General features: G+C 41.7%; 2 protein-coding genes across 2 annotated transcripts in view; one reads left to right on the top strand and one right to left on the bottom strand.

Annotated features, from left to right (window-relative positions):
- Positions 1–14763, top strand: part of Lrrc17 (leucine rich repeat containing 17) — a 34703-nt gene extending 19940 nt beyond the window's left edge. Inside the window, exons 3-4 of the mRNA XM_052720963.1 lie at positions 8234–8389; positions 13859–14763. Of these exons, the coding sequence (XP_052576923.1) occupies positions 8234–8389; positions 13859–14256 (554 nt within the window). The 3' untranslated portion in view covers positions 14257–14763. The remainder of the gene's footprint in view (positions 1–8233; positions 8390–13858) is intronic.
- Fbxl13 (F-box and leucine rich repeat protein 13) overlaps positions 1–24604 on the bottom strand; it is a 209224-nt gene that overhangs the window by 93388 nt on the left and 91232 nt on the right. The window lies entirely within an intron of this gene.

Raw genomic sequence — 24604 nt, 5'->3', positions numbered from 1 at the left:
GAATCTATGGAGTCCGATTCAAGGCAGCTGGTAAATAGGGAACAGGAGAAGAGGACATATGTAACCAAGCTGGTAAGGAACCTGGCTAGCACATGCCAAACCCTGGGTTCAATCCCCAGACCCACATAAACTGGGCAGAGGTGCACACACTTGAGAAGTAAAGACAAGAAGATTCAAAGTTCAAAATCATCCTTGACTACATGATGAGTTTAAGAATAGCCTGGGTTACATGAGACGTTGCTTCAAAACACATACTCCTAAAAAATTCACACCCCCAAACAAAACAAAGCATAAGCAAATGAAAACAAGTTCAAGGTCATCCTCAGTTACCTGGGAGGATGGAGGCCAGCCTGGGCTTCATGAGACCCTGTCTCACAATCAGGGGTCTGTGCTGGACAGATGGGTTAAGAGCACGTATTGCTTTTCAGAAAACCCAAATTTAATTCCCAGCACCTGTATCAGGTGGCTCACAACAACCCATAACTCTGACTCCAGGGTAATCCAGTGCCTCTGGCCTCCATGGGTACCTACCCACATGTGCTGTACACACACATGGTAAAACATTCCATAAATATTTACATAAAAAGAAAACAGCAGGGTTAGCCACGAGAGCCGGTTCTTTTGTTCAGGGGAAGCTTCGGCAGTCAGGAACTCCTTCCATCGTGAATCTAATATATCTTGGCTACAAGTGCAGATGTCCTCTATACAATCTGACCTATACCAAACAAGTACAATCCATGCATCTGTGGGGAGACAACGTCCAGGGAAGAACACTCACAGCATAGGCCAGCGGGGAGCACTGAGATGGAGGCCGGCAGAGTGTGATGACGCTTCTGTACTCCAGCCCCTTAGTCCCAAGGTTCTCATGAATGCTGATAGAACCAGACATCTTAATTCTTCTCAAGTTATCCAGAGTGAACAAAATTAAGTCATTTCCAAGTACTTAGTCTAGGATTTATGAGACTGGGGAACTTTCTAGACTATTACCTACTGTCTGTAAATCGATGGTAGGCTTTACATCCTACACAATCTTGTGCAGTGCTGTGCAGGGTCTCCACATATAAAGTCATGAACTAAGAAAACAGATGGGAGATTTCAGAAATGCTTATGATGTGACAGCAAAGACTGGCACTGTCACAGAGTCATCCAAGAACTGCTAATCTCTTTATGATAACAGGCCATATGACAATGTGGATGTGCTTTGCTTTCGGCATGCTTTAATCGTTTATCTGTAGTATTAAGTTACAGCCAGATGTCTTTGGATTAGAGTCAGTTTGAGCATACTAAAATTGTTTTCTGTCCATCTTAGGAGGTTTTGTTTCAGGGCAAAAGATCAGGACAGTTGAAGGGAATCCTAGCAGATCCTCTCAAGAAGGCTAAAAGCAGGAATTCATTAGTGTTCAAGATTAGACAGGTGTATCCAAGAATAAATTTGTTCACTTTTGGCAAAGTTGTGGTCAGAGCTTGACACTTTCTTCTTGACTCTGAATTGGCATCTGGTCAAATCAGCCTGAGCCAGGTAGCATGGAGAGGTGCACTCACAGGAGTCATGGCAGAGTCGTGATAATAACTGGGGCTGGCCAGGCTGGCCTCCTCTGGTTTTGGAGAAAGTGCTCACTAATTGAAAACCTACCAACTACCAGGTACCCTCCCCTGCACCCATGCTGTCAGTTTTCAGGCAGTGTTATCCCCATTTAAGAGATGAGGAAAATGGAGCTCAGGAGGTCCCATCTATTGGCCAAGGTCTCACAGTTAAAGAAAAGAGCAAAGAACCTTGGTCTCCCAAGCCCGTGCTTGCAGTCTTCCAGAATTCATCTGACCACATGCAAACAAGCCACCACCACCACAAGAATGCACTAGAGAGCTCTCCATCACTCGGTGGGCGCAGTCTTGCTGTACCAGGTTGGGTGGACTGTCTTTGGTGTCTTTACAATGAGCGCTTGGGTTTGTGCCTTCTTTTGCACTGCTTAGATTACAGGGCTAGAGTACCTGGTATTACTGAGGTTCTGCCCTCAGGTTTAGTTGAATCTGCTCTTGCTACACTGGGTGTTAAAGAGTAAGTAGGATCTGAGAAAAATACCACCCACATAAAAGACACATGAGACTTCTACAGCAAGACTACACTGTGGTCTAAGAGGGAAGAGTTAAGCTGGGTGTGGGTTCACACACCTTTGATCCCAGCATTCCATAGGCAGAGGCAGGTGGATCTCTATGAATTTGAGGCCAGCCTGGTCTCCAGGATTATGTAGAGAGACCCTGTGACAGGGTTTCTCTTTGTAGTTTTGGATGCCTGTCCTGGATCTCACTCTGTAGACCAGGCTAGCCTCAAACTCACAGAGATCCTCCTGGCTCTGCCTCCTGAGTGCTGGGATTAAAGGCCTATACCACCACTGCCTGAGAGACCCTGTCTCAAAAAAAAGAGGTGAGAGATAAAGATGCCATGGTCCCTTTTTACTTTACTTGCTCCTGACTCTTGGGCTGCCACCACTACCAACCCCACCAATGAGCAAGGTTCTTATTTTGTCTTTTTCCCATAAAACATTTCTCTTTTTTTCTTGGTAAATATCAGCTATAAAACATATTTTATTGCTTTCCTTTTGCAACTTATTGTTGCCTAAATATAATCTTCCAAAAATACCCTACAAATTAATCCTCTTTGCTACAAACTGCAGGGAACCAATATGAACAAAGTTTCATTACACATAAATTTAGAACCTAGAACACTGAGTCACACATTAAAGGACAACCCAAGTCCCTCTAATCGCTAGTGACTATGTAAAATTCAGAGCCCACATTTTCATTTTTTAAATGTTTAATTGCCATGCAGTAGTAATTCTATGTGTTTGTGAGATACAATGCAATATTTTAATTCATGACTATGATGTTTAGTGATCTGTTCAGAGTAACTGATTTATCCATCACCTTCGACATGTATCATTTGTGCTGGAAACATTCAATATTCTCTCTGCTAGCTTCTTGAAATGTACAATGTCAACCTTGCTTGTGCTGCAATCTAGCACATCAGAGCAATTCCTCCCATTCATCTTTACCCTTGTATCTGTTGACTACCTTCTCTCCATCCCCAACACCAGGCAGAGCCTCTAATTCTAGATTATAAAATAAAGGTTAATTAAGTCTTTTCATAATTAAGTACAAATACCTCTCCCTGTGGTTTACATAAATCTATCAATTCCATTCATTGTTATTTTTCATTTTTGCTTTATTATAAATTCCTGTTTTAAGTTACATTCTTATAAAGAAAAGTCTATTAAACTCCTTTTTTAGTGCATTGGGCACTGGGTGATAATATTATCACTGGGTGATAATATTCTTTGTTCCTTCAAAGCAGTAACTTAATCAGCTTTAGCCACAGAAGTGCACAGCAGTTGAAAATCATGATTAGAACTCAAATATGACAACCTTTATCTACTCTAGTTCTGTTTTGTTCTATAAATGGATAACGAATCTCAAGTACTACAAATGCTCAGTAATGTCTGTTTCTAGGCCCCTGCTGGAGTGTGCCGATGCCTTTGATGACTGTACTATACATGTTACATACAACATAGACTCTCAAGAGATTTAAAGTGTGCCACCAAGGGGGGCCCTAGCGGTGACATTCGTGACCAAGAGCCACTGGTTAAACACACGGTCACTTACTCCTCACAGCCCTAAAGTAGTGCTGCCATAATCGACATGATGAATGTCATGTCATAAACGACAAAGCTGGGTACAGAGAAGCTGTCCTTAGAGATCACCAAGGCAGCAATAACGCACCATTTCAGCCATGCACCACCATATGATGCTCTCCCTTCCTAAAAGATGGGGTGCATCCTCTACACCAAGAATTGCTCCCTCCCAATACTGATGCCTCCTCCTGAGCTCTACACAAGAACACCACATGGTGAATGCAAGCTGGGAACCTGTGGTGTGGATCCTTGCAGGGAGGGAACTCAGCCTTCCCAACAGACCAGCAGTGACTCAGATGATTTGTGCAGGATACTGACTTGTGCCAATTCAACCACATAGACCTCAAAGATCACTGTTTTTGCTTAAACATCTGACAGCAAAAAAAAAAAAGGAAAAATAAAATAAAATAATAGCTTTATTCACTGAGTGACAGGCACTTTGCCAAAAACACTCAGCCTTTCAAAGGGAATGAGTGTGGGACTCGTTGAAAGGCACATTATGCCATATTGACATAGCTGGATTTGCCAAGAACACAGAGTGTGAGCTCTAAAACTACTTTTAGCTCTGCATTTACCAAAATAATTTGCCAATTTTACTTTGAGGGCTGGGAAGAATTATATAGGTAAATTGCCTCCAGGTGCCTCTGACATTAGGGCCACAATATTGCCCCTGATTTCAATAATAACTAAGAAATTTTAATTCCTAATAAACAAGCTAATGCATGTCTCTTTAACTACTACCAAGTCTTCGAATTAGTTCTGAGGTTGCTGACAACCAAAAGCCTACTGAATGGGGAAAATGATGTGGAAAAAAATTCTCAATTTCCTCTTCATGGTAAGGTTTGGTTGGAGGAGGGGCAGAGCTCATAAGAGCTGATGGTAGATACAGCATCGATTGAAGTATTTATCAAGAATGTGACGCCCCAGTTGTAAACCCAGCACTCAGAGAGGGAAACACAGAGATCAGTTGCTCAAAATCTTCCTTGCTCAAGTCACATTGCAAGTTCAAAGCCAGACCCTACCTTAAGCCTTCTTCCTCGCCAACCTCAAAATGTTTTGATTAGTGGCAAATGTGAAATATGGGTGCCATATGGTCCTCTAGAAATGGGGACATTGATGAAGTTTGGCTTTGGCATGAGGAACTGTGTATTTGTCTGCTCTCTATCAAAGGCACATATTTTGCATCAAATTTGTAATTCTCATTCACGGTCAAGGCAAAAGAAGGATCTGCTTTCCCTCATCACCATAACCAACGCGATTTTCCTGTTTGTTTCTAGGTCATGGTAGGAAAACTCTTGGTTTGCATTTCCTGCTACTTGTGGATGCTATTTTTATCCAGGAGTTTGCTGACAACTCTAAAGTTGATTCTACAATTCGTATTCTTCTTCTAACACCCACAAACCATTGCTTAAGGCAGGCTTCGGGGTATTTTTATAAACATCTTTCCTACCCCTTGATTTGTGGCTAACCCACTTCAGCTTGTTTTCTGAGGTTCTTCTGTGATCTGCCCTCAAGTCCGGTCCAGTAGATAGGAGTTCAGTAGGCAAGTTCTTTCTAGAACTGAGGAAGTGCTGCCTCTTTGCTTTGCTGACTCCGCCTGTTAGCGCTTCCTCCCCCACATACATGTGTGTTACATGGGGATTCTAGCAGGTATCCAGTACAGATGAAACAGGAGGCTAGCACAGATAGACAGCAGAGCAACTGTGGCTTAGGAGCTAGGTTAGCATATTTAGATTGTGACCATGTAACTATGGGCAAATGATCTGACTATTTTGTTCTTCCATTTTCACATATGTAAAATGAGGATAATGATGGGACTTGTATAATTCTCCTCATTTAATTTTATTAAGAGTACCTAGATCAAGAACAGATAGTAAGAGCCCAACAAAAAGGGAAAAGAAATTTCAGGAAGTAAGACTCCAGGGTGTGCATTAAGGAATCTAGGAATGAACTTCTAATAACATCCCATTAAAGACCAGGATGGGAACATAGATCAGTCAAGAAAGTGCTTGCCACAAAGCATAAGGTCCTGAGTTCAATCCTTAGCCGCCATGTAAAAAGTTGGGTATGGTTGCACATGCCTGGAATCCCAGCTCTAGGGAAGCAGGAACAGGCAGATCCCAGGATTCACTGTCCAGCCAGCCTAGGCTAATCAGTGAGCCCAGGTTCTAGTGACAGACCCTGCCTCAAAACAAAAAATGTGGACACCACCTGATGAAGAACAGCTGAGGGAGACTTCTAACTTTCATGGGCATAAGTATGTACACCCAGAGAACATGCACACACACAGACACACATACACACACACACATGCACACAAAGGCCATGCCATCTGGGCCATTAAGAGGAAAGCAAAAACTAGGTCCACGTCACTATGATTGTAAATATACCTGAGGCTAAGAAATAATAAATCCCAGAGTTGTTGTGTTTAATTAATATTTCATTGGAATTATTCACAACTCAACTATTCTGTACCAAAAGAGGCAGTGTGGATAAGTGAAAACCACCTTTCATAAATGTGTTTTACAGTTTCTGGTTCTAAGAATTTCTGTTTTCTCAGAAAGCCCTTGAGCCACCCTACTCTGCAGAAGTCAGTCAGTCTGGCCATTGTATTGTTGCTTCTGATTTTCCTTCATGAAAACAAGTCTCTCTCCCTCCATAGGCTATGGCTACCCTGATGAAAACTAATCCAGGCCTCTTCAGTCTTGCAAAAGACCAAGAGGAAGGGCAAGTCTCACGGCAAATGCAATGTCAGTGTGATTAACAAATTCTGAAAAGCATGATAGAAACATAAGTAGCAGAAGCTAAGATGAGGCAAGCCTTGATTTCCTATTGCCTTTGAGAAGATGACCCACACCTTCTGGCATGCTGCTGGGGCTAGCTTGCTCTTCTAAGAATCTGGTTACCGCTGGAGCAGGAAGCTTTGGGGGTGCCAGAGTGAACTCCATCGCAAGGATTTGGGAACCATGTGGGTGAAAGGGAAGTCAGATTGGCAAAGCAAGCGTGAATTTTATAGCATCTAAGGAAAGCAGAAATCAGATACAGAGTCTCTTTTCCCTGTATTAATTTTTCTTTTTTTTTTAATTTAAGTTTGCCAGGTCAGCCAGGAACTGAAAATATTAAGTAGAAAATTCTAGAAATAAACCACTTGTAAGGTTTTTGCAACTTATTAAAGCAAACTTATAATTGTTCTACTTTCCTGTGTGACATTGTTGCTGATCCCTTATTGTGCCTACTTCACAGAGCAAACGTTGTCACAGGCATGTGTGTACAGGATTTGGTGCTATCTGTTGTTTTAGGCATCCACTGGGGGCCTTGGGCTTTTCTCCTGGAAAACTAGGGGCCTGCTGCCATGGTTTGAAAGATCAGAAGGTCATGAGTGTGGTATTTATGAGAGTAGAGCCTGAGATCACTTGTTGGCAGAGGATGCCTAAAATGATGGATAACATGAATCCAGGACAGAAAGGCAACTCCTTAGGAGAGAAAGAACAAGAGGGAGGCAGCAGCTTCACTGAGAGCTCCCCCACCCCTGACCAAAGCAAGGAGAGAGTTTATCCATTATCAAGGGAATTCCGCCTGGAGGCAGCAGCTTCACTGAGAGCTCCCCCACCCCTGACCAAAGCAAGGAGAGAGTTTATCCATTATCAAGGGAAGTCCGCCTGGAGGCAGCAGCTGAAGCGGAGACTGTGGAGGAGCACAGCTTGTTGGCTTGCTTTCCATGGCTTGCCCAGTTTGCTTTTTCAAGCAACCCAGGAGTGGCACCACCCACAGTTTGTTGGGCCCTTCCACATAAATCATTAATCTATATTAATCTCTATGCACAGACATGCATTTAGACCAATCTTATGGAAGCAATTCCTCATTTAGGGCCCCTCTCCCAGGTGACTCATTTGTATAAAGGTTATAGAAACTGACCAATACACTCTCTTTTTACTTTCCGCCTGGTCTTATTCTGTAGCTCTTTGCTGGCCTGAAACTCACTATGTGTCCTATGCAGCCTCAAATTTGCATCAGTCTTCCTGCCCGTCTCCCAACGTGCACTACCAGGCCCAGCCTTTCAAAATGTTTCCTGATGGTCATCTTGGGTCACCGGGATGGAGTCTCTTTGCTTCCCAAATGACTCAGCAGCCTCAGCTGTGGCCTGTGGAGTCGTCTTCTTCTTCAGTTTCTACCTCTAGGGCATGTCTCTGACCCTCCCTCTGGGGATCGCCTCCTGCTGTCTCCTCCCTCACTAAGCTGGTGCTGCAGCTTTATAGCTTTAATAGAAAATAGGCCGGGTGGTGGTGGCGCATGCCTTTAATCCCAGCACTCGGGAGGCAGAGCCAGGTGGATCTCTGTGAGTTCGAGGCCAGCCTGGACTACCAAGTGAGTTCCAGGAAAGGCACAAAGCTACAGAGAAACCCTGTCTCGAAAAACCAAAAAAAAAAAAAAAAAAAAAAAAAAAAAAAAAAAAAAAAAAAAAAAAAAAAAACAAAACAGTTTAAAATAAAACATTTAAAAAAAAATAGGAGCCAAAAACCTGTAACCCAAACACTTCATTTTTCCAGAGTTGAAGAAAGTTCCAAGCAACATTCCTCCAGACATTGTTAAGCTTGACTTGTCATACAACAAAATCAGTCAGCTCCGACCCAAAGAATTTGAAGATGTTCACGAACTAAAGAAATTAAACCTGAGCAGCAACGGCATTGGATTCATCGATCCTGGTGAGTCCCACTGCGTCGTGCCCCTGGCAACTGTGCTGTGCTTTCTCCTATGGCAACATCTATAGTAACACCATTTAGTTAAGAAAAAAAACTAAGTTCAAAAAGTATGAGTTTTAATTAAGCATGATGCTAAAATAGGACTTGTTTGGCACTCAGAAGTATGTGCCAAAATATTGCCTTACAAAGGGTGTAGTACTATCTAGTCATCCCTTAGTGTCCAGGGTCATTGTTCCAAGACGCCTCTTAGACACCAAAATCCCTTTTATAAAATTTGCATGTACATTAATTACCCCTTTATACTTTAATTAATCATTTGTTGATAATACTTAGTATAACAAAATGCTATATAAATCATTGTTATACTATATTGTGTAAGGAATAATAAGAAAAGAAGTTTAGAGAGAACACTACATATTCAGAACAGATACTTTTTTTCAGCTATTTTTATCTGTGGTTGGTTGAATCGGCAAATATAGAATATGACAGATGCAGGGCACTGACTACATAGTACTCCATCAGCTCAGATAACAAAAGCATTGTAGAGTAGATATATACACAGAGTAGGAGTGGAGGGATTCTCACAATGTAGCCCAGACTGGTAATAAATTCTTATTCTCCTGCCCTGGCTCCTCAGGAGCTCCTGTTACAGGTGCACACTCTCACACCCAGCTCCTCAGGTACTCCTGTTACAGGTGCACACTCTCACACCCAGCTCCTCAGGTGCTCCTGTTACAGGTGCACACTCTCACACCCAGCTCCTCAGGTGCTCCTGTTACAGGTGCACACTCTCACACCCGGCTCCTCAGGTACTCCTGTTACAGGTGCACACTCTCACACCCGGCTCCTCAGGTACTCCTGTTACAGGTGCACACTCTCACACCCGGCTCCTCAGGAGCTCCTGTTACAGGTGCACACTCTCACACCCGGCTCCTCAGGAGCTCCTGTTACAGGTGCACACTCTCACACCCGGCTCCTCAGGAGCTCCTGTTACAGGTGCACACTCTCACACCCAGCTCCTCAGGAGCTCCTGTTACAGGTGCACACTCTCACACTCAGCTCCTCAGGTACTCCTGTCACAGGTACACACTCTCACACCCAGCTCCTCAGGTACTCCTGTTACAGGTGCACACTCTCACACCCAGCTCCTCAGGAGCTCCTGTTACAGGTGCACACTCTCACACCTGTGTGGATTTTTAGACGTAGAGTATGTCTGAGGAGATGGCCCCCTGGTAAAGTGACTGCTGCATAGCACAAAGACCTGAGTTCAGATCCCAGCATCTATATCAAAGCTGGGTGCAGTGGCACACGTGTATAACTACAGCATGAGGAGGGGAGGCCAACAGCTTGAGTCAAATAAGTGTGTCTCTGTTCAGTGAGAATCTCTGTTTCAAAAACAAGACAGAGACTGAGGAAGGCATCTGATGTTGGCCTTTGCCTCCAGACACATACACACACATGTGCACACACCCACATGAACATGTACATACATCACACACACACACACACACACACACACACACACAGTGGAAAAGTAATAAAATTAAAGACAGGAATATGTGGCAAGGGGTCATTCACACACTGAACACATAATGGTTTTAAAATGGAAATTCAGGCCGGGCAGTGGTGATGCACACCTTTAATCCCAGCACTTGGGAGGCAGAGGCAGGCGGATCTCTGTGAGTTTGAGGCCAGCCTTGGCTACAGAACGAGATCCAGGAATAGGCGCAAAGCTACACAGAGAAACCCTGTCTCAAAAAACCAAGAAAAAGAAAAAGAAAAAAAAGAGAAAATGAAAATTCATATTTGACCTTTGGGGGCATTTGTTAAGCCCCAACTTGTTTAGTATAAATTCAAAACTAATTGCAAAATGCCGGGTTCATAAATTCAGATAAGACATGCTCAGATCGGGGCAGGACACACTAGCCATCCTCCTAGATTGAGATCAGTTTCCTTTTTTGCCCTTTGAGTCTCTTCCCCCTTGCCAAGCAAAGCCTCTGGAGAAAAATGAACGCAGCAAATTAAGTGAACACTAGACCTGGACAGAGCCAGGGCTGCTGAGGCACTGGCTGGGTAGAACACACCTGTGCCTTTGCAGTGTGCTTGCTATCTAAAAAGTCCAGCTATAAAATAATCCTTTATAAATATAATATTTATTATAATAATGCAGCATAATGCTAGAAACATTTTGAGTACAGTTATTTCTCCTATGTAAATAAATTAACTAGAGCAATTGCTTTGTGTCTGTGTGTGGGTATGTGTGTATGTACAGGCAGACTTTGACAGTGTCTTTTTCAGTCACTCTCCCCTTTGGTTTTTGAGACACAGTCTCTCAACTGAATCTCAAGCTCACCAGTCGGATATACTGGCTGGCCTGGGGAGCCCCAGAGACCCTCTGTCTCCATCTCCCCAGCACTGGAATTATAGGCCTACATTACCCTGCCCAGCCTTTTACATGGGTTCTGAGGAGCCAGCTCAGGTCCTCATGCTTGGCCAGCAAGCGCTTTCGCTTCTGAGCCATCTCCTCAGCCCCTCTGCTTTCCTTAGTAATAACACAAGCACTAGTAGAACTCCACAATTCAAACGTGATTGAAGCGAAAGCTGAAGATGAACATCCTGGGGGCACAAAGGCATATTTCAGAATTAATATATTGTTTAAATATTATAAAATTATAACTTAAATTTTAAAGGAACAAAATTGCAGCACTTACCTTAGCCTGTACACAAATTGCACTTTGAATGGCAAGATTAAAAGCAATTTTCTCTTCACAGTAAATAAAGAGACATTTCTTGACTACAGTCATTATATTAATGTTCATATCAGACACTGGTATCCAGTCTCTACAAAGTCAGGCCACAGGTTGAGGAACCCAGAGGTAGAGACCCTCTTGTGGCCCATGAGAACCATAGATCCAGAGAACAAGTACACTGTGCCAAGGATCCCTGAGCAAGCATCCAATCCCTTTCTAATGCAGTCACTCAAAGCTCCAGTTGACAGCTGCCAATAGTAGGGTGCCGGACATAGCTCAGTGGTGGAGCACTTGCATAACAAGTGCAAGACCCGGGTTCAGTTCCCAGCAGCACACATGCACACATGCACACGTGCACACAATGAATGCAGATGACTCATTAGTTAAAGTAGTTTGTTAAACAAAAACGCCAAGTATGATGCAGCCTTGGTTAAATCTGTTAAAGCAGTTAACAGCTGTGCTATAACAGTGGCGCAATCACAACAGAACTAGGGATATAAAGAGCACTCCTCTCTCCCTCCTTCCCACCTTCCCTTTGTTTATTCAGCACAAGGGAAGCGCTTTCATTAACAGGTATGTATTGAACCAAGTGCCAAGTGCTTTTATTGCTAACTCCTTTAGAACAAGAGAAAATGGGTCTTAGAACTTGAATAACACAAAATGAACTACACCAGTTTTAAAGTAAAAGACCTGCTGTGTTTTGGGATGCTTGGGATGAGGCAGTGCCCAGTGACTTCCTTAAGAATTTAGGCTGCCTTGTGAGTAAATGTGGGGCAGCAGATGACCGTCCAGTAAAGTGCAGGGCAACGGTGGAGAAAAGGAGAGAAATCACCCTACTGGGATATTATTTCCTTCAATAAACAGAACCAGCTCTCCCAGGGGCCCCACATGCATACACTTTAACAACAACTATAGCTTGTTTGAAATAGAATGTAGGAATATTCATCTGCATGTGCTTTCAGTCCGGAGCACTGACCAGTTTCAAGAGAACTGAATTTGTGACAGTCTGATGTTAGAATGCCAGCAGATGATCCTCAAAATGCTGGGTTTTCAGAACTATCATCACAAGAACTATCTGTCTCCTGGCCCCACTCCTCAGTCCTTGCTTTGTCCAGAAATAGAAAGTGGCCTGTTTGGGTTTTGTCTAAGAAAATATGATATGAAAATAGTTAATAGTATTGGTATGAAGCATATTTCCAGATTCAAAATAAGGTAACTATGTTCTAACAAGGGCATTTTGAAAGAGTAATGTGAAATGCTCAAAAAAGAAACAAAACGTTTGAAGTCAGGAGTGACCTGTAAATTTTAGAATATGTGGTTAATCTTTATGTGTACATTTCTTTGTTCTTGGAAAATTGTTTTATTTTGTTATGTGTTATCTTGTTCTAATTACTCAGCATCCAGCTAAATCAAATGCATATGAATTCTGATAGCTACCACCACTTACCAAATTCAACCAGATGTTTTAAAAATATTGGTAGAAATTATTTGGTTTGGGACTCTACAAAAACAGACTCTCACCACCAGTGCCACTAAACTGGGAAAGATCATTTTGTAGCCATTTTTAGAATCTACCAGTAACCTGGGAAGCTGTGGTCGCTTCTGTCTTCCTGCACTAAGGTCTTACATTTGATGCACTCCCCTTACTTGTGCAGCACGCCCCCATCCCCTCTGCAACATCTTCCCGTTAAGTACAGAAAATGTACACCAGAAAAATGAATTTTACTGGAACATTAGGAGCACTGGGCATCACATGGTGTCAACACCTCCTGCAGGCCTTCCCCATGCTCCAGAAAAACGAATTGTAAAGATTAGCCTACAACTGACTTTTTCAAATAAAATATCACACACTGGTCTATATAATCCAGGAAAAGCTTTGTTTGAATAAAGGTATATTTCATTTTTTGAATTTCTTCATATGTTCAGTAGGGAGACACACTAAGAATCAAAAACTCCCAACCCAGAAATCTTCTCCACAGAAGCAGTGTGGAAGATCGCACTTTTCTTACTGAATAAACATTACAACAGAATATGATACAAATCACAGGCAAAGACACAAATGACAAAATCAGAAAGCTGTTGCACCCTCATCTACATTTGGACCTGGCGGACCCTGCCCATCGTGCTCACGTTTTCACATTAAGAACAGCTAGTCCTCAAGTAAGAGGGCCTCACAGTGCATTTTTTGGGGGTGTTTGTTTTTTGAGACAGGGTTTCTCAGTGTAGCCCTGGCTGTCCTGGAACTCACTCTGTACACCAGGCTGTCCTCGAACTCACAGAGATCCACCTGCCTCTGCCTCCCGAGTGCTGGGATTAAAGTGCCACCACTGTCTGGCCACAGTGCATTTTTTAATCACATAATTTCATCTGTTAGTAAGGTGACCATGTGGTTTAGCTCAGGGTCTTTATGCAAACAATGCTATTCTTCCTTACTTATGACAGGAAGTAGTCTGTCATAGAAGCAAAGTCCTGGCAAAGCTAGTTTCGTGTCCTCACACTAGCATCAAGATGAAAGTACTATCCCTTGATAGGCTCTGTCCAGTCTCCAGAAGGACTTCAAGACAGTTCAAAGAGAGGAGAAAGCACTTGGAGTTGCGCGGGTACTGGAGAGAATGCTGTGACAGCGAGGGCTGAGCCTCTTACTGAAATCTGTGTCTGCCTTACGGCACATCGGGCACAGGTGTACAGTTCCCTCGCTCACTGGCTAACACTCTCTTTCTAGCTGCCTTTTTAGGGCTCACACATCTAGAAGAGCTTGACTTATCAAACAACAACCTACAGAACTTTGACTATGGAGTGTTAGAAGATTTATACTTTCTGAAACTCCTGTGGCTCAGAGATAACCCTTGGAGATGTGACTATAGTATCCACTACCTCTACTACTGGTTAAAGCATCACTACAATGTCCATTATAATGGTCTGGAGTGCAAAACACCGGAAGAATACAAAGGGTGGTCCGTGGGGAAATACGTTCGGAGTTACTATGAAGAATGTCCCAAAGACAAGCTGCCAGTGTACCCTGAGACTTTTGACCAGGACACAGAGGATGATGAGTGGGAAAAAATACACAGAGATCACACAGCAAAGAAGCATAGAGTGAGAATCACCATAGTGGGATAGTTGGGACTAGCCGCACAGTGCTATGCTGGTGTTGGAAAACCATATGTTTACATTTTGATCAATTGTGATGCCTATTTATACAGGGTTACCCAGCTACAAAAGCTTCTTTTGATTAGTTCCCAATTGTTACTACATTGTAGTAATTTTAGTCATCTAGGGAAATCTGTATTCTGCTTATATGCCCTCCTGTGGGCAGACTCTGATTACAGGATTCCACAGTGGGCCAGGACTAGTGGTGCATGCCTGTAATTCCAACCCTCAAGCTGAGGCAGGATGATGATGATGCCCACCTGTGCTACATTGCCAGAAACAGTCTCAAAATAACCAAACTATTCCACACTGGTGACCTGAGGGACTTAGATCTTAATATGGTATTAGAATTTCATAGGGTCTTGCATATGTTTTTAATGGCTTTTTGAAATAAAAGTTAAGAAAAAAAGCAAGTTTCATTTTTACATGTCTTTCTGTAACTCCTTATACAATCTGAAAAATGATCAAAAGAAAAAGTCACTATGAACTGTCTCCCCAAATCCTATCAACCCTCTGCTGTTACTAATGCTTAAGATAACAACGTAAGTGTCAAGTAGATTTGCATTTTGGATTCCCATATGCTCTAGAGCAAGGTTCTGGCAAACCCAACTCTCAGTCATTCCTCACTGATTAAATAAAACTGCCACAATAAGCAACAGAGAATATGAGACTTATAGTATGAGAGATTGGTCAGAACAGCTCTGAGAAGCCTGGGTAGATGGTGAGAGTCATGAGCCCTGAAGACCTGGATCCACCAGTGAATGTGGAGACAACACAGCTCATTGATCCTCATCCGTGTCTGGCAGCCACTTGTCTGTCACCCAAGTACTTCCTCCTAAGGTAACAGGGCAAGGACCATAAAATTAGGATTTAGTGTCAGAATCCGGAGTAAAAAAAGAGAGCAAAAAAATACTATCAGAGGCAACTGAAGGGAGGATGGGTAGTCAAGGGATCCCTGCAGTCTGGGGCTTTAGTAAAAATTAGATCACCTAGAAAACAGCCAGTAAAAGAGGCTGTGCGCAGAGAAAATAAGTCTGACTTCATCAGCTGGCACAGCAATGACCAGTGATACTCCACACAGCAGGCAGACCACACCAAGGATGTGCATGGACCCTGAGTGAATTTCCTCCCACACAGAACATATTTTCATTTCTCTGTCAAGACAATGGGTACAAAGTTTAGCAAGTGGTCCTTCTTAACTCTTACACAAACTGCACAAGCATGAAAGATGGCATACGATAAATAGTTCTGAGTACTGTACAAAGTGCCAATAGATTCTGAGCACTGCACTAAAAGTTTCTCATGTTCTTCTTGAAATGATCTCCCTGAGGACCATAATGTTATCTGCCTTTCAAAGATGAGAAATCCACAGCTCAGGGGGTCCGGTAACTTGGACAAAGCCATACAGCTGGCAGGAGGCAGAGCTACGCAAACGCTTTCTATTGAGCAAGGAAACATGGCCCTTACCCTTGACTACCTGTATCAGAATTTCTAGAACCAGATCCTGCCCCCGACACACAAAAAATAGCAGATGTGAGGGAAATTAAGCCTTCACTTCCAGCAACACCAATGAGAGTAGCTGGCAAGAGAGACATTTGAATCTATATTAATATGCACAGGAAAGCAAGATTTGGAAAGCCAGAGTAGCTGCCAGTGGTGCTGGTTTGGTTTGGGGCATTTGTGTGGCTGTGAGGGTCTGAACACCTTACCAAATTTACCAGTGGTTTGGTTAAAGGAAAAGCAAATCCCACATTACACACTAGAAATCATCAAAGACATCTGTTAGCTTTACAATGTTGCCCAAGAGATTCAATGGATTTATTCATCATTGTCCATGGGACTCCAGGAAGAGCAGTAAGGATGAGAACCCCAAGTAGTCAAGATCTGGTGTTAGAGAATCCAGGTGTTACCTCACTGGCGGGCAGGAGGATTGAAAGGAGGGGAACAGATGAGTATGTTTTAGAAAAGGGTCCAAATTGTTCCCTGCTTCAATTTTTAGAGGCTAGTTGGGGATTTTATTGGTTGACTTTCATAGCCAACATCATCCCTTGGGATGTATTTGGAAATAGGCTCTGGAACACATTATAATAGAATTAGTCTCAAACATCCCAAAGCTAAGTGAGTTGGAATGTTGGTATTGCTCAAAGCCTTAATTGAAGTTATATTTTTGAAAGCATAAGGTTTGCTCATTTCCAAGTCAGAGCTTCAAGGAACCATAGTCAATTCTTGTGCTACCAAGTTCTTACTTAACAGTTACCCCATAGACTGACTTTGGACATTCCTTTATGTTCAGGATATATATATATATATATTCAAGTTTACAAGAATTAAAACTGGTTTTATTAAATCATTGGTGACAAATTAAAAATAACACAATAATTGAGACAGATTGCTTCCTTAAAAATAATACCAAGATTTGGTCAGATTTGCCTATTTAATTATTGCTACAATAAAGATATTTGGGCCAAGAATTACTATATTTTAAAATATACAAAAACACCCCTTAAATTAAGAAAATGTGTTTGGGCTATCTTGATCCCAACACACGCATCAGTTTCCTATATTCTAGCCATCATTTGATATAACGAACGAACGAATGTCATCATTTGATATAACAAACACATAGTCAATACACCCACTGCATAGGAGAGAACTTGGCCCAAGAATTTTTATTATCTGAAGATCTCTGGACTCTACACAATCGTGTTAACAATGTAGCTTATTTTCTCTCTATCCCAAACTGCTCAGTGAGCCTGTCCTAAACACCAGGAAGCCTTTACATGGAAGTAAGTTTCAAAATTCAAGAGAGGATGATAGCTGTGTCTGTGTTTAAAAAGAAGAAAGATAAATAAAAGGAAAGGCCAGTCACACCTTAGGATAGTGTATTTACATGACACATTAGAAAATGAACCATTATCTGAAACATACACTAAGGAAACAAGCTGATTTTAAAATGAGCCCAAAACCTTAACAGAGTGGTGGTATATGCCTGTAATTCCAGTACTCAAGAGGCAGAGGCAAGAGGATCACCAAAAGGTCAAGGCCAACCTAGCAAGATCCAGTCTCCAAAAATCAACTAACACAACACCTTAATAGACACCTCACCAAAAAGATGCGAATGTAAGCATACAAAAAGAGCATAAGCCATCAAGGAAATCTGAGAACCGCAGTGGGATGCCATCACACACCTACAAGAATGACCAAACTCCAGGACAGTGATGGCACTCTTGTTCACTGTCATAGGAATGCAAATGGAGTGTTAACACCCTGGAAAACAGTTCAGTGATTTCTTACTAAGTTAAATATACTCTCACTATACAATTACCAATTATACTTCCTAGTACCTAACCAAAAGAGTTGAAAATTTTTAGTTTGGCTCTTTAATATTTCTGAAAGGCCAATTATAAAGGTCTGATTTCCAGCCCGTGGCACCCCTGGGAGGTGGCAGAACCTCCAGCCTAAAACCCAGACACCATGAGTGAAAATAAGCATTTTCTTCTTTTAATTTATTCACCTCAGGAATTTTGTACTGGTAACAGAAAACTAACATGATTTATGTCTACAACAATAGCTAAGCATCTCATGTGCATGTATACAGCTGTAACACAGGGTGAAGCTTGAATACATTATGCTAATGAGCTAGTCACCAGACTCTAACTATTCTGTTATTACACTCACATGGAGTACTGAGTCAGCACATCCATAGAGACAGAAAGCAGGGTGGTAGTCAGAAGGAGCTGGGGAAAGGAGGAAGGGGAGAGTCGGGGGTTTAATGGGGGATGAGATCCAGCTTTCTGTGACAGAATAGTTCTAGGGACAGGTGGTCATGGTTGCACAATGTGAGGATACTTAATTCCACAGAACTGATACATATAGGGGTTAAATTGGTAATTTATATGTTATGTATATCTTTAAAAAAAGTCCAAAAATTGATTGCTTGAAACAACAAAATTAACAACATATAAACTAGCCTTACCAAGAAAAAACACAAACAAGAATGTAGTATTACTAAAAACGAGACACGAAAGAGAACTTGTTAGTACCAACTTTACAGAAATAAAAAGGATTATAAGATAATACTATCAACAGTTATACCCCAATTACAGGAAATGTTATCAACAGTTATACTCTAACTACAGGAAGTGCTGTCAACACTTATACACCAACTATAGGAAATGCTATCAACAGTTATACCCAAACTATAGGAAGTGCTATCAACAGTTATACACCAGCAACAGTTATACACCAACTACAGGAAGTTCTATCAACAGTTATACCCCAACTACAGGAAATGCTATTAACAGTTATACTCTAACTACAGGAAGTGCTGTCAACAGTTATACCCCAACTACAGGAAATGCTATCAACAGTTATACCCAAACTATAGGAAGTGCTGTCAACAGTTATACCCCAACTACAGGAAATGCTATCAACAGTTATACCCTAACTACAGGAAGTACTGTCAACAGTTATACCCCAACTACAGGAAATGCTATTAACAGTTATACTCTAACTACAGGAAGTGCTGTCAACAGTTATACACCAACTACAGGAAATGCTATCAATAGTTATACCCTAACTACAGGAAGTGCTGTCAACAGTTATACCCCAACTACAGGAAATTCTATCAACAGTTATACTCTAACTAAGGAACTGCTATCAACAGTTATACTCTAACTACAGGAAGTGCTGTCAACAGTTATACCCCAACTACAGGAAATGCTATCAACAGTTATACCCCAACTACAGGAAGTGCTGTCAACAGTTATATCCCAAATACAGGAAATGCTATCAACAGTTATACCCTAACTACAGGAAGTACTGTCAACAGTTATACCTCAACTATAGGAAATGCTATTAACAGTTATACTCTAACTACAGGAAGTGCTGTCAACAGTTATACACCAACTACAGGAAATGCTATCAATAGTTATACCCTAACTACAGGAAGTGCTGTCAACAGTTATACCCCAACTACAGGAAATTCTATCAACAGTTATACTCTAACTAAGGAACTGCTATCAACAGTTATACCCCAACTACAGGAAGTGCTTTCAACAGTTATACCCCAACTACAGGAAATGCTATCAACAGTTATACTCTAACTACAGGAAGTGCTATCAACAGTTATACCCCAACTACAGAAAGTGCTGTCAACAGTTATACCCCAACTACAGGAAGTGCTGTTAACAGTTATACCCCAATTACAGGAAATGCTATCAACAGTTATACTCTAACTACAGGAAGTGCTATCAACAGTTATACCCCAACTACAGAAAGTGCTATCAACAGTTATACTCTAACTACAGGAAGTTCTATCAACAGTTATACCCCAACTACAGGAAGTGCTGTCAACAGTTATACACCAACTACAGGAAGTGCTTTCAACAGTTATACCCTAACTACAGGAAGTGCTGTCAACAGTTATACTCTAACTACAGGAAATGCTATCATCAATTATACCCTAACTACAGGAAATTCTATCAACAGTTATACCCCAACTACAGGAAGTGCTTTCAACAGTTATACCCCAACTACAGAAAGTGCTGTCAACAGTTATACCCCAACTACAGGAAGTGCTTTCAACAGTTATACCCCAACTACAGGAAGTGCTTTCAACAGTTATACCCCAACTACAGGAAGTGCTGTCAACACTTATACCCCAACTACACAAAGTGCTATCAACAGTTATACCCCAACTACAGGAAGTGCTGTCAACAGTTATACCCCAATTACAGGAAATGCTATTAACAGTTATACACCAACTACAGGAAGTTGACAAATTTTCAGACATTTAAACTATCAAAACTGACTCAAGAAATAAAGTCTAAATAGGTCTATAGGAACCAAAGACTGGAAATAAATAACAGGGAGCCTCCAACAAAGAAGAGCCCAGGACCAGATGGATTCATTGGCAGGTTCTACCAGACATTTAAAGGATAAGTGACACTAACCCTTCTCATAGTCTTTAAGGAAAGAGAGAGAATTCCTCCTGAACTCATTCTTTAACACCAGTATTATCCAAACAAGGACACCAAATAGATATCACAAGAAAGAAAGCAAAAGACTAATATTCCTCTAAAAATATACATGCAAACAACCTTCAGAAAATGTTAGAAAACAAAATACAACCATATATTAAAAGGCTAACACATGATGTATGAATAAGATTGGTCCTAGAAAAGCAGTTGTGGGGAAGGAGGGACGTGAGCACAGAAGCAGACTGACTAGGAAGAGGAAGGGGATCACTGGGCAAGAGGTGATGGGGGTAACTGTGATCAAAATAGATTACATGCATTATAAAATGCTATCATGAGGCCCATTACTATGTGCAATTAGCATGTGCTAATAAAAACAATAAACATTAAAATCTGTAGCAGTGACACCCCACTTTGTTGCAACCAGCCTACCTGATTTCCCTACTAATGTGCCTCGATTTATGACTTTCTTTTGTTCACTGATTATAAAAAGTTCAGGTAACCAATTCCAGGGAACATGTTATTCGGGGCAACTCATACCTGTGTTCCTGGTCCACAGTCATTCTTATTTGAATAAAAATAAACTAGCTCTTATTTCCTTTGAGGTGGGAAAAAAGGAAATGCAAGTACACAAACAGCACTCGGTGTGATCTGTGCTGTGTTAACAGAGCGGAAGTGGGAAGCAGGCGACAGAGGTAACGCATTTGATAAAAACCCAGCACACTTACAGGAAAAAAAACTGATCAAGAACATTGGGGGGCACGCCAACAAATGATAATCTCACTTATTATGAAAGTCTGAAACTTTCCTCTGAGACCAGGAACAAAACAAAAATGTGAGCTTCTAGAGCTTTATCCTCACATTCCTCGGAAACTCATTACAGTGTTCACTATCGCTGTCATCAAAATCGAAAGTCAAACTGAAATTTTAAATATTACTCCCTGATTTTGCCTTCTTTATTCAAAAATTACAGATTTCGTAAACAGTATATTTCAATGTGTATTTCTTTCTCTCTTTCTTTCTTTCTTTTTTTGGTGGTGGGAGGTTTTCAAGACAGGGTTTCTCTGTGTAGCTCTGACAGTCCCAGAACTAACTCTGTAGACCAGGCTGGCCATGAACTCACAGAGATCCACCTGCCTCTGCCTCCCAAGTGCTAGAATTAAAGGCATGTGCCACCAACACCCAGTTCAATATATATTTTATATGTGTATGTATAGAGATATATGTGGAGGGACATAACAAGACAGAAACAGAGGCAGAGAGAGTAAGGTTTATAATTATTTTATCTATTTTTAAGACTATAAAAAAGCCAGGCATTTTGGAAATCAATGTGGTGTTTCTCAGAAAATTGGGAATCAATCTATCTCAAGACCCAGTGATATAACTCTTCGGCATATACCCAAAAGATGCTCAAACATACCACAAGGACACTTGCTCAACTATGTTCATAGCAGCTGTATTTGTAATAGCCTGGATCTGATGCCCCTCAACCAAAGAATGGATAAAGAGAATGTGATATATTTACACAATGGAGTATTACTCAGCTGTTAAAAAACGACATCAAGAAAATCTGAAGGCAAATGGATGGAACTAAAAAAAAGAAAATGGTATGTACTCACTCATAAGTGGATATTAGTTGTAAAGTAAAGGATAACCATGCTACAATCCACAGACCCAGAGAGGCTCGGTAGCAAGGAGGGCCCAAGGGGGGAATGCGTGGATCTCCCTGGGAAGGGGAAGTAGAAGAGATCTCCTGGGTGGACTGGGGACAGGTGGGCAGGGAACTTGAGGGATAGGGTTGTGGGGAGGAGGGGAAAGTACTGAAAGAGACGGTGGCTTTTGGGCGTGAGGTAGAAACTGGATACAAGGGGAACTTCCATGAATCTACAAGAATGACCCCAGCTGAGACTCTTAGCAACAGTGGATATGTAGCCTGAGCTGGACATCCCCTGTGGTCAGATTGGTGACCACCCCAATGGTTATCAGAGAACCTCTATCCAGTAACTGATGGAAACAGATGAAGTGACCCACAGGCAAACATCAGGCCGAGCTCAGGGAATCCTGATAAAGGGTTGGGGTAAGGATTGTAGGAGCCAGAGGGGTCAGGACATCACAAGAAAACATACACAAACAACTAACCTGGGCTCATAAGAACTCACAGAGTCTGAACCAACAACCAGGAAGCCTGTGTGGGACTGACCTAGGCCCTCTGCATGTGCGTGACAGTTGTGCAGCTTGATTTATTTGGATTCCTAATAGTGGGAGCAGGGGCTGTCCCTAATGCTTTCGCTGGCTCTTGGGAACCTATTCCTCATCCTGGATTGCCTTAGCCCAGCCTAAATGCAAGGGGAGAAGCTTAGTCTTTTGGCAACTTGATATGCCATGCTTTACCGATACCCATAGGAGGCCTGCCCCTTTCTGAGTAGCAGAGGAGGAGTGGATTTGGGGGGCGGGGGAATGGGAGAACAGGAGGGAAGGGGAATTGAGGTTGGGATGTAAAATGAATAAATCAATTTTTTAAAAGACTACAAAAAGCAATCAATTCAAATGGTAGAATAAAGAGATGTTCAATCTCTCTCTCCAGCCTAAACTCTAAAATAATGAACTTTTTCCAAAAATCTATAATATGAGCCAGGCTTGGTGGTATATGCTTTTAATCCCAGCAACCAGGAGGCAGAGGCATGTGAATCTCTTTGAGTTTGAGGCCAGTGTGGTGTTTATAGGACTGCCAGGGCTACATAGAAACAAGAAACAATCTAGACTATAAATCAGAAAGGGTTTTGGTGCATCAAAAATTAGTAATTTTAGTAGGTAGCTGTTCCAGCTTTGACCTGGAAATACTACCCCCAGTGAGGCTTCTGGTAACTGTCATGCCTACCTATAGCCTGCCCCTGAGGCGGGGCTGAGAAAGAAGACCTGAGATCCAGATGTGCCAGCTCTCTTGGTTTCTGGTGGTCCTGGATGTTGGATGGTAGACCAAGTAGAGTTCTCTGGAGAACACCACTGAACTGCTTCACCTCTCCCAGACCCTGTAACCTATCCCTCTAGTTGTTGTAAGTTATCCCTCAGAATAAATCTTCCTTTTAATCACGTGGAATTTCCTTAATATATCCCCAATAAGTGGTTCCTTAAGAACCAGAGATTGGCCAGGTGGTGGCACATGCTGTTAATCCCAGCACTTGGGAGGCAGAGGCAGGTGGATCTCTGAGTTCAAGACCAGCCTAGTCTATAGAGTGAGTTCAGGGACATCTAGGGATACACAGAGAAACCCTGTCTCAGAAAACCAAAAATAAATAAATAAAAATTAAAAAAGAACCAGAGACTGATGTGACCAGATGGAATGAGAAATGAACATGTGGGAATGGCCTCTGTGGGAGCAAGGATAGCATATTCTTACATGGGCATAGCCAGGAAAGAGTGTGATAATATTAATAAGAAAGGTATAAGGTATAAGAAAGGGTGCTAAGTATCAGGCCAGATAGCTGCATATCTGTGCTCATTTTCAATACTTCAAAGCGGGGTTCTAAGCAACAAAATTAAAATAGGGGGAAAGATACAAGAATAGGAATGAACAGACATAGTAATAACACGTGGTTGTCTACCTGGGCACCGAAGAGAATGAAATGATGGACGTGAAAACAGGAAGACATTTAACACGTTCCAGTACAACCCAATCGTCCACAGGGCTACAGTTTTCCTCAGGACCAGCAGAAAGCCAATCTAATGAGGCATTTTTCTACTTATGTCTTTATTTATATACAAAAATAATGCCGAGATACATTTGAACTCCTTGTGCATTTCCTCTGTTCCACCTGTTTGTTCCATACATCCTGCCCCCTTCCCGCCTCCCCTGTCATGTATTTGGAGTGTTCTATTCCCATGTATGTCTTTTACATTACTACATGTGTATATGTCCTTAAAACATGTATACATCATTGCAATTGTCTCAAAATAAGAATTAAGATATATATTATTTTTTACATTGAAATTCTTCATATAAATTTATGTTATATACAGGATACAAATGTGTGTGTATGTCACTCTGTAACTTGACTTACCCTCTTACTATTGTTATACTTTTCCAAAGTAAGATGTTAAATATATATATGTAATTTTTTCTCATTATCTGGAATCAGTTGGCTAAATACTTTTAAAATCCATTGTTTCCTCTGGGAATATGTATGGGGAGTAAAAACCCGAATCTCAAAGAACATGTAGATTAAAGACAAACAGCACAGTGCAAGCACAGAGTGGCCTTGGAAAACTGGACATGACTTCAATGCCCTCAGCAAGAAAGCAGGTAAGGAAATTAAGACACATCTATCACACAAAGATTATTT

The sequence above is a fragment of the Peromyscus californicus genome, unplaced genomic scaffold (assembly GCF_007827085.1).
Source record: "Peromyscus californicus insignis strain IS unplaced genomic scaffold, ASM782708v3 Scaffold_6__1_contigs__length_162567912, whole genome shotgun sequence".
NCBI classification, from domain to species: Eukaryota; Metazoa; Chordata; class Mammalia; order Rodentia; family Cricetidae; genus Peromyscus; species Peromyscus californicus.
Note: the sequence above shows the minus strand (reverse complement) of the source record. Positions and strands in the feature narration are given on the sequence as shown.